Below are 10,563 nucleotides of genomic sequence, written 5' to 3' on the forward strand. Positions count from 1 at the left end.
TGGGGTGTTCATCCAAAACATTTAAGACGCTTATATTTGTCTGTTATAAGAAGCCGAATAGATTATGCCTGTTTTGTTTATAACGATAGCAGTGTAGCTCATTTGATTAAATTAGATAGGATGCAAAACAGAGCTTTGCGACTAATTGGTGGGTACATTAGGAGTACACCGTCTCACGTAATGGAATCAGATTTGTGTATACAACCTCTTTGTTTCAGAAGATTTTATTTAGCGGGTAAATTTTTATTGAAATCGATGTCTATGACCAATAGCTCACTCATACAAATATTAGACAAATTTATATCTTCAAATTTAGTTACTTCGTGGAAAAGAAAGCGTAAGCCGTTGTTAATAGAGGTCTACGATATTTTAAAAAATGTTGAGGTCAATAAAAGTAAATCTTTGGATTTCTTCTCATTTGATACGTGGCCGAACAATATTCAAATAGCAAATTTAATTAAAATAGATATAATGAATATTAATAAACCTAAAAGAAACTATAGTACATCATATTTAAATAACCACTGTAAGAACTTTATTAACGAACAGTATAACGGATTTTACAAAATTTTCACTGACGGTTCTAAGGATGGCCTACACATAGGTGCAGCACTTTTTGATGCCGAATCTTCAGATTCAATTTATTTTAAAATTAGTAGTAATATTTCTATCATGCACGCTGAGCTATTGGCTGTTTCTGAAGCTTTATCATACGTATCCTCCATTGATTACGACAAATTCGTTATTTTCTCAGACTCTAAGTGCGCTCTTCAACATGTAGCTCGATGTACATCTAACGCTAGAAGTACTCCCGTAGCATACAGAATTTTAAAACAAATATGTAGTTTGAGAGAACAGTCTAAAACAGTTTTTTTGCAGTGGATTCCATCTCATATTGACCTATTAGGTAACGATATGGCGGATACTCTAGCAAAGTATGGCGCTTGCGATGGTATAGAAATGATTGTTAGGCCTATCTTTTCCGAGTGTTTACACATAGTTAAAAATAAATGCAATGATTTGTGGAGAGAATATTTTGATAAAAGGTCGAAAGACAAAGGCATCTGGTACCGGACCATACAACCTCACCCACCCAATGTACCTTGGATAGACACAGTGTTATTGAACAGAAAAGACGTTGTCACCGCTTTACGGTTGCGGTCTGGACATATTCCATTCAATAAATTTGGCCATTTGATGGGTATAACTCCACACCCTAATTGTTTAGTTTGTGGAGTAGTAGAGGATGCCTATCATATATTAATGGAATGTGTTAAGAACGAAACCAGAAGACGCCAATTTTTCCCATATAAACTGTTTTATACGAATGTTGGAGAATGTAATAGTATATTGACAAAACCAGAATCTATTTCGGCAAAGAAATTGTATAAATTGGTCGATGAAGTTCAATCAATCATGTAATTGTATTAATATAAATGTGTAATAACAGAGCGACATAGTCGCAGTAGCGGCAAAGCTCTTTAATAAAGAAAAAAAAAAAAAAAAAAAAAAAGATTTACACGTAGGTAATTAATTATTCCGCGCATCATATTATCTTGTTTCTAAAATAAATTAATTTCGTTCGTCCGCATTGCTTAGGAAATAAGGTAATTTTATATTGATTTGTTAAGTACCTACATAGGCCATACGTAACATATTCATCGTAATATTAGTTATTTTACATAGTAATTGTCTCCCGCTTAGATATTAATTAGTCTATTGATTAAATATATCGTCTAAATTACGTAATTACGTACGTGAAATAAAAGAATACATCTGTTTATCGATTCGAGTACCGCGGCTTGTCAACCGCTCCCTTTCACTTTAACCGAAGTTTATAACTTTAGCTACTTAACTAATAAGTAATAACTTTACGCCGTAACAAACATTTCTCGCGTATTAGAATAATTTTTAAAACTTACAATCGTTATATTTCGTTTCTTAGTACTTAGTAAACATGTCAAAGAGTAACAAAACGACAGAGGATTCCGAAAATAAGAGTAGTTTTGATACTCAATTAGTTATAATGGAGCAAAAACGCAATGCGATATTTAGCTATCTACAAGAAATTTTTGATATGTCAAAAAATGTTAGTACTAGACCTTCATTACGGGAGGACTTCCTCGACGCTAGTTCTAACATAGACACATTGCGTTCCGAATTTAACAAAATAGTGGAAGACTATAACAGTCGCTTATTATTGCTAAACCCTTCAGCGAAACCGGAGTTCGGTAGCCTAACGTCATTTGAACGCCTATACAGCCGAGTTAAGCGTTTAGTCTCTGAGTATACGGGAGGTGAAAAAATTGCAAAGGATGATGACCCGCGAAGACTGAAACCTTACTTACCTCCGATTCAATTGGTATCGTTCGATGGTTGCGACTTGAAGGCATGGAGTCTGTTTTCTACAAACTTCAAAACAATCATACATGAGAACCAGACTCTTACCGACGCCGAAAAGTTATACTACCTTATGGGGAAATTATCCGGAAAGGCCAAATTGGCCTGCGCTGGAATCACGCCATCCGCGGAAAATTATCAACTAATTTTCAAAACGTTAGTTGATAAATTTGAAGATAAACGTTTTTTGGCAACTTCGTACTTAGATCAAATTTATAATATTAAGGCGATGTCAAACGCGACTCCGACCAACCTTGAAAATTTTTTGGACACTTTTGCATCGTCGGTTGCCGCGCTTAAAAATTTAAATTTAGACAATCTGGCTGACTTCTTATTTTTATATCTCGCTCAAAAGAAGTTAGATCCGGAAACTGTCCGCCTCTTCGAGTTAAATAAACATAATAGCGACATACCTTTGTATGACGATTTTGTTGCTTTCCTCCGCGAACATATTAAGGTATTACAACGCACTTCTGGGAAACAGGATGTTCCGAAAGGTGCTGAACGAAAAGCGGATACGGCTTCTAAGCCACACAAACCGCCCAAGTCGACGCATACATATACCACTACCGCGACTACGCCTGTACAGAATTTCTGCTCGCTCTGTAATTCACAACACGAGCATCTTTATAATTGTTCCGCTTTTCATAAGATGTCTGTTGAAGATCGTTTCAAGTTTGTTAAGGCGAACAACCTTTGTATAAATTGTTTTGGGAACCACCGGCTAGCTTCTTGTTTCAGTAAGTCGCGGTGTCGCTGGTGTGCATCTCCTCATCACAGTATGATCCACAGGAATTCCGCCAATGTAAATTCCGCAAATTCCGCATTTGTAAATTCTGCGTCTGCTAGTGCCACTCCTTCGCAGAAGGCGCCCGGTGCTACCGTGCACCATCCTGCTACTACCAGCACTGCTGGCAACGACACCAGTAAGTCACAATCTTCGGATTTACCCGCACGCTCCAATGACGTATCGATTTGTTCATTGTCGAGTTCTAATATCTCTCGCTCACCAACTACGGTGCTGCTCGCCACCGCACGCGTTATTGTCTTCGATGCCAAAGGGAAAGAATATTCTGTGCGCGCATTATTGGACAGTGCTTCACAGAGTAACTTCGTCAGTCGTAGTTTATGCGAACGCTTAGGGTTACAAGCAAGTAAGAATCCAAGCTGTTCGGTAGTTAAAGGGATTGGAGGTACAACCAAACCGATTCAAGGCTCAGTTTCGATAAGGTTCTTTTCTAGGTTCGATCTCAGCGTTTGTTTCGACATAGACTCGCTCGTTGTAGACAAGGTCACAGAACGCTTGCCCACAGTCCCCGTAGATATTGCGAATTTAATAAATTTCAATAATTTACCTTTGGCAGACGACACCTACTTCATTCCAGGAGACATTGATCTGCTGGTTGGAGCCTCAATATTTCCGCATCTCCTGTTGTCACGTAAGGTTCAAGGTCAATCTGATCTTACCTCGCCGCTAGCTCTGGAAACGGTGTTAGGCTACGTTATCGTCGGCTCTGCTCCTGTTCGTGTTGACAGTTGCGCGACGGTTTCTTACTGTTGTGCTACAGATCCTCTAGACTCCGCCGTGCGTAAATTCTGGCAGATGGAAGAGGTGAACGCACCAAAAGCATTAAGTCCAGATGACACGGCGTGTGAAGAAATTTATAGGAACACGACCACTCGCGAAGCGGATGGATGGTACGTGGTCGCACTCCCTTTTAAGGGTGACGTACTGTCGTTAGGCGATTCTCTTAAAAAGGCTAAAAAACGCTTCTTTTGCTTAGAGCGCAAAATGTTAGCGTCGCCTAAGCTTAAAGAGGCCTACGACAGTGTGATCCTGGAATATCTAGACAAAGGATATATCTCCCGCGCATCCCCGGACACGGAGGCAACGCAGAGTTTGCCATCGTACACGATTTCGCATCATGGGGTCATAAGAGAAGACAAGTTGACCTCTAAATTGCGCGTGGTTCTGGACGCTAGTTCCAAGACAACCACACAAGTTTCCCTCAATGACATTCTGTACAATGGTCAGAATCTGCAGGGCAACTTATTCAATATTATCGTTAATTTCCGCTTATATGGTATCGCTCTTTCCGCTGACATTCGTCAAATGTTCCTTTGCATTGGAATTCGTCCATGCGATCGAAGGTTTCAACGCATTTTGTACCGCTTTTCCCCACAAGAACCTTTAAAGGTTTATGAATTTAACCGCGTTTGTTTCGGACTTAAGTCAAGTCCGTTTCATGCTCTGCGTACAGTAAAGCAACTCCTTTTAGATGAAGGTGCTTCATACCCACGCGCTAAAGAAACCCTAGATATGGGATTGTATATGGACGACTTCGTCTACAGCGTCGATAGTGAACACGATGCTATCTCCACCGCTGCCGAAGTGATTGCTCTCCTGAAAGCTGGTCAGTTTGACCTTGTGAAGTGGATGAGTAATTCACAAAAGGTTTTAGACGCAATTCCGCTGTCTCATCGTCTTTCCGCAGTTAAAGAATTCGACGATTCTGAACCACATAAGGTACTCGGCTTATGTTGGTCACCCGCTACAGACTATTTCAGTCTTAAGATTAGTGTTCCCGCTGAATCATGTACTAAACGTACAATTTTGTCATGTGTCGCTAGAATATGGGACGTCATGGGTTTCGTTGCTCCCGTCGTCTTATACGCAAAGCTTCTTATCAAACAACTTTGGTTGTGCGAATGTGATTGGGACGATGTACCTCCTGAACATATTATTGAACAGTGGTCCCGTTTCAAGAAGGAACTACCCTTGCTAAGTGAATTGAAAATTCCACGGCATGTAGGCATCGTCACTGGCGATATCGTAACAATCGTGGGGTTCGCGGACGCGAGCGAAAAGGCCTATGGAGGAGTAGTTTACTTCCACGTAAAAGACGGCAGAGGCCTTCGCAGGAATTCAGTATTTTTGATAACTGCTAAATCCAAAGTCTCGCCTCGTAAAGTCGTATCACTAGCACGATTGGAGCTTTGTGCGATCCTTACACTAAGCAGCTTAATTACAAGGGTAGTTGAAGCCTGCAACAACCGCATTAATATCGACCGCATTCTCGCTTTTTCGGATTCAACGGTGGCATTGTGCTGGGTGCATTCTTCACCTCATCGTTGGGACACTTTCGTGGCCAACAGGGTCACCAAAATTTAAAATGAGTTTCCCGTTCAAACTTTTTTTCATGTCCAAGGCACTGAAAATCCCGCCGATTGTTTGTCGCGAGGTCTTACACCCGCACAAATAATTGATCACCCGCTTTGGTTCTCTGGCCCTGAGTGGCTTGAAACGGATCCAAATCTTTGGCCTGTTACCGCTTTCAATCCTTCCACAGTGTCACAGCCTCCGGAAGAAAAGAAACATGTTCTTCTCGCTGCAGAAGGCAGCGAAGGAAATCTAATAATTTCGCTCGCAGATCGCTTCTCATCATGGTCGAAGTTTTTACGTTGTGTAGTTTACGTTTGTCGTTTCGCTAAGCTGCTACCGCGTCGTGAAACAGTGACTGCATCGGATCTGGATTACGCTGAAAATTTGATTTTGCGTGAAATACAGCACTCTTACTTCGCAAACGAAATTGCCAATTTACAATCAGGCAAATATTGCAGCCCAACGTTTCAACGCCTCAAACCTTTCCTTCAGGATAAAATCATAAGAGTTGGAGGTCGTTTGAGAAACGCCGATATAAGCTTCGATACAAAACATCCGATCATTCTGCCGCGAAAGGGTCATATATTAGATCTTCTGGTTGATTATCATCATAAAGTCAATTGCCATGCCGGTCCAGATTTGTTGATGTCCATACTCCGTCAGAGATATTGGATTTTATCCGCTCGCAATTTAATTCGAAGCCGGGTACACAAATGTCTACCCTGCTTTAGACTCCGCGCTAAACCAAATTTTCCGGAAATGGCAGATCACCGCTCGTGTCGAGTTACGCCGGCCGTTAAGCCTTTTTTGCACACTGGCACTGATTACACAGGCCCCTTTAAAGTGACTATATCTCGCGGCCGCGGAATTCGACCAGCAAAGGCATACGTTTGTCTATTCGTGTGCTTAACCACTCGCGCTGTACATATAGAAGTTGCGAGCGATTTAAGCACACCTAGCTTCCTCGGAGCATTTAAACGCTTTCAGGCGCGCCGAGGCCTCGTCGCTCGCGTGCACTCTGATAATGCGACGAATTACGTATGTGCCAAGCGCACGCTATCTGAATTGCACGACTTTTTAATGTCAAAACACTTCAGGTCTGAATTTGGTCACATACTTGCAGAAAACCGCATCGAATGGTCACTGAACGTTCCAACTGCTTGTCATTTTGGTGGCAATTGGGAGGCCAACATTAAAAGTCTCAAAGCTCATTTATATCGCGTGATAGGCGACCAAATTCTGACCTTGGAGGAGTTCAGTACTGTGCTTGCTCAAATCGAGGCAGTCATGAACTCTCGTCCATTGTGCCGCACACTATCGAGCGATCCATCGGAATCTCTCGCATTGACACCGGCTCACTTTCTCACCCTCACCCCTTTAAAATACTTACCGGCTCAGGAGATAGAAGAAGGTCCGTTACATTTGCTTTCGCGTCAAGAATTGATCGATAAACTTGTTCAGTCGTTCTGGAAACGATGGAAGGCTGACTACTTACATACGCTACAGACTCGAAACAAATGGAACACTCCAACCAATCCGATCGCTAAGGGGGATGTGGTAATAATCATAGTCGATAATGCACCGCCACTTCACTGGCCGTTGGGGGTAATTGAGGAAGCCTTTCCTGGATCGAATGGTGTCACGCGTATTGTTCGCATTCGTACCGCTACAGGAACGTATTTGCGTCCTGTAGTGCGTCTTTGTCCACTACCTAAACAGTAATTAGTTGTAGTCATTCCGCGTAGGGTTAGGTTAGGTTGTTCTTATTTAGTTTTATTAGTCATAATAATTTAGATTACATTTCGTATTTTGTTTTCTAAATCTCGTAAACTCCGCGTCGTAGTTTCTTTGAAGGTAGCACTTCAACCCCGGGGGCATGGACGCGCCAGCGCGTTAACTTTAATAAATCTAGAAATAAATAATGCTCGATCCACAATCCATTTGAAAATCCCGCCCGCTGTCTATCCCCTGACCTATAGTGAACATTGCAAGTGCAACTTTATAGCTGTGCATCAATTCGTAAACTCATCGAGTGACGTCGTGGATCTTCGTTTTTTCTTCGGACCTTTTGCTGTCAATATATAATAACGCATCGAATGCACCGCGCCGCGCCCGCTAATTTGTTTTGTAAACCTACGTAGTTTTGTGCCGTCTGATTAATATTGCCTACCGTAAATCTATAATTATCCGCTTTGGGAGTTGTGTAAGTGAAGGGAAGAAGACTGTATCAGCCCTGGACAAAGTGTTACTGCGCTCGTCGTGTGCCCGAAGGACAGCGGCGGCGGCCATTTAAGAAGAAGCTTGCAAAGGTCAGTTTCCCTTCCTCCATAATTCCAAAGTCCCTACGTCCCATTTACCTGTGGGATCGAGCAAACAAACAAATATACAGTCCACTAAATCGCCGCTTAGAATTTCGTATACCCGCGCCACCAAAAGGAAAACAATTTTTTTACGAAATTGGGTAAAAATCTTACGTTTTTGTATCCCAAAACTAATGTAGATTTTTTTATTTAAAATATTTATTTGTTTACCTTTGCTGTGTGGCTACGGCACTAAAGAATTTAGCCACCCCCTCTTTTCCCGTGGGTGTCGTAAGAGGCAACTAAGTTCCACAACCACCTTGGAACTTAAGAAGCCGACCGATGGCGGGATAACCATCCAACTGCTGGCTTTGAAATACACAGGCCGAAGACGGGCAGCAGCGTCTTCGGTGCGACAAAGCCAGTACTGCGGTCACCAACCCGCCTGCCCAGCGTGGTGACTATGGGCAAAACACATGAGTTCACGTTATTTTTGGCGTAAACTTGTGGAGGCCTATGTCCAGCAGTGGACTGTATAGGCTGTGATGAATTTTTTACCTTGTTTTGACCTCAACATCGAAAAAGCATTCAACCCGCATTTCAATCGCAAAATCTCACGTCGAAATATCAGTTTTTTTAAAAAAGTTCATAAGGTTTTTTTCCGTTGAAATCTCTACTTTATGATGTTGTAAAAAAAAATACATTAATGTGGTAAATGTTATCAGAAAATGCAAAGCTAAAAGCACTGATCTATAATGTCATCTTGATAGTATAAAATCATACCCACAACACAAAAATGTTGTACATATACTTACTTAGAATTTACCTGACCAATTAGATACATTATATTGTAAAACCGAAGGAACACAGTGTTACGTTATCTTTACAGAACTGAACAAACCGACTTCAAGGCAGAGGAAGAGCCAGGAGAGTTAAAGAATGCAGGTACAAAAGACGAATACATTTCTTTCAAAGGATCCTACAGCTGGGTTGGTCCGGATGGTGGATATTACAACGTCACCTATGTCACCGATGAAAATGGTTGCCAACATGAAACTGGTCTCAGAGGGATCCTTAGTACAGCTCTCTCTCCAGCAGTTGTAGCTAGCCTTCTTGGTTAAATAATTCTACATTAAAAATACTGTTTTTCTTTTTGACAGTTCAAGAAAATTTGAAGTTAGTGACTCTCTATATATGTTACGGATTCGATTTGAAATAATAATCGATTTTATTTAGAAAGATATATTTTTAGTTTAATAACTAATAAACAAATAATATTAATTATTTGTTTATTAGTTATTTTACCCAATTACGTAGCTAGTGTGTTAAATAAATAAATAGGTAGGTATATAATGTTCCAAGTATATTTGCTCATAACTCTTGATATAAACTTGATTTAGCCTTTATTACCCACACGTTATAAAGTAAAATTTCATCACATTTTAAGGCAGCCGTCAAAAAATAAATAAATGAACGAACAGAGTTATAGTTCTTTACTCTTGGTTTGAAATTAAATTTCAAGATTTCTACTTAATTCCATGCAAATAATAAATTTTAAAGATACTGTTTTCATTTCCTTTTTTTGTTTAATTTATAAAAACAGTAATTACATGACGTCAAATCATTTTTATCATATGATCGATTTATCGTATTTCAAGAACTGTTTCATAGTCTGTATTGTTTGTACACACACAGGGCACTTCATTCAATTGATCAAATCCTCAATAAAGTATGATATTACTATAGATTTTTTTTGGTACGTTATTCCGAAAACAAACTATAATTTATAGGCGTGAGCCGTCAAAAAGAAAATAAACGTAGTAACGTATATAGTAGTACGTAAACAAGGTAGAGTATCTGTCATAGTTTATTAATTTTGTTTCATTTGAAATAAAAACAGATATGATCCAAGCATTTTTTAAACTTTATTTCATCTTCCTTTTTTTCATTGTTATCTTACACAACATCCACGGAATCTTAGTTAGCCATGCATTTTTGTGCTACGTGAAATTTATATGTTATTGACGTAGGTTTTTTTTTCGATAATTATACTTCGGACCAGCAGTCCAAAGACTACCTAAGTATACGAGTATATAGGTAAATTATATAGGTTTACTAGCTGACCCAGCCACGCGTTGCTGTGGCTCAGTAATTATAATAGATTAAATCATTTTTTACTAATTCTTTTGATACAAGAAAATTAATATTTTCTGAAAAAATTAAACATAAATTCATTCATATGGAATTGAAAATAAAACTTTCTGCCAAAATTTGAAACTAAAAGTAAGTGGTAAAATATCAAAATGTTGAAATTAATCACAAGCCAACATATACTTTTTGAATTTACATTTTATTCATCCATAGAAAAACGCCCGGATATAAATAAGTGCAACTTGGATACCAAACCGCCATCTTATAGAGAAATAGAAATACAGCGCCATCTACCGAACCTATTAGGTTTTTATAGAACTAACCGATACATAAATACACACTTAAGTCGTATAATAAACATTTGATTTGCAATAACAAATATTGAGATCAATAAATTAGATAAAAACTACCCCCAAATCCAACAAAGCCTCCCAATCTCCCAAATCGGAACAAAGTACAAATGCTTACAAAATTTGTTCAGTAGTTTTGAAGTTTATCACGAACATACATCGTGAAACAAAATGTATATATATATATATAAACATATCT

General features: G+C 39.4%; 2 protein-coding genes across 2 annotated transcripts; both read left to right on the forward strand.

Annotated features, from left to right (window-relative positions):
- The first annotated feature begins 657 nt into the window (after positions 1 to 657).
- LOC123654633 lies at positions 658 to 1,515 on the forward strand. Its single transcript, XM_045590527.1, has 2 exons — positions 658 to 935; positions 972 to 1,515. Exons 1-2 carry the CDS (start codon positions 673 to 675, stop codon positions 1,420 to 1,422), a joined length of 714 nt encoding a protein of 237 aa, XP_045446483.1. The 5' UTR covers positions 658 to 672; the 3' UTR covers positions 1,423 to 1,515.
- Positions 1,516 to 1,957: 442 nt separating this feature from the next.
- On the forward strand, positions 1,958 to 8,984 carry LOC123654710. The gene is made up of 3 exons (XM_045590596.1): positions 1,958 to 5,531; positions 5,610 to 7,239; positions 8,753 to 8,984. Exons 1-3 carry the CDS (start codon positions 1,958 to 1,960, stop codon positions 8,982 to 8,984), a joined length of 5,436 nt encoding a protein of 1,811 aa, XP_045446552.1.
- The last annotated feature ends 1,579 nt before the right edge of the window (positions 8,985 to 10,563 follow it).

Source organism: Melitaea cinxia, chromosome 6 (assembly GCF_905220565.1).
Source record: "Melitaea cinxia chromosome 6, ilMelCinx1.1, whole genome shotgun sequence".
In the NCBI taxonomy this organism is placed as follows: domain Eukaryota; kingdom Metazoa; phylum Arthropoda; class Insecta; order Lepidoptera; family Nymphalidae; genus Melitaea; species Melitaea cinxia.

Coding starts and splice junctions, on each gene's coding strand:
- LOC123654633 (XM_045590527.1), top strand. CDS start 673: ATGCACGCTGAGCTATTGGCTGTTTCTGAAGCTTTATCATACGTATCC. Junction 936..971: donor ATGGCGGATACTCTAGCAAA/GTATGGCGCTTG, acceptor AATGATTGTTAG/GCCTATCTTTTCCGAGTGTT.
- LOC123654710 (XM_045590596.1), top strand. CDS start 1,958: ATGTCAAAGAGTAACAAAACGACAGAGGATTCCGAAAATAAGAGTAGT. Junction 5,532..5,609: donor GGTGCATTCTTCACCTCATC/GTTGGGACACTT, acceptor TTCATGTCCAAG/GCACTGAAAATCCCGCCGAT. Junction 7,240..8,752: donor ATTCGTACCGCTACAGGAAC/GTATTTGCGTCC, acceptor TTATCTTTACAG/AACTGAACAAACCGACTTCA.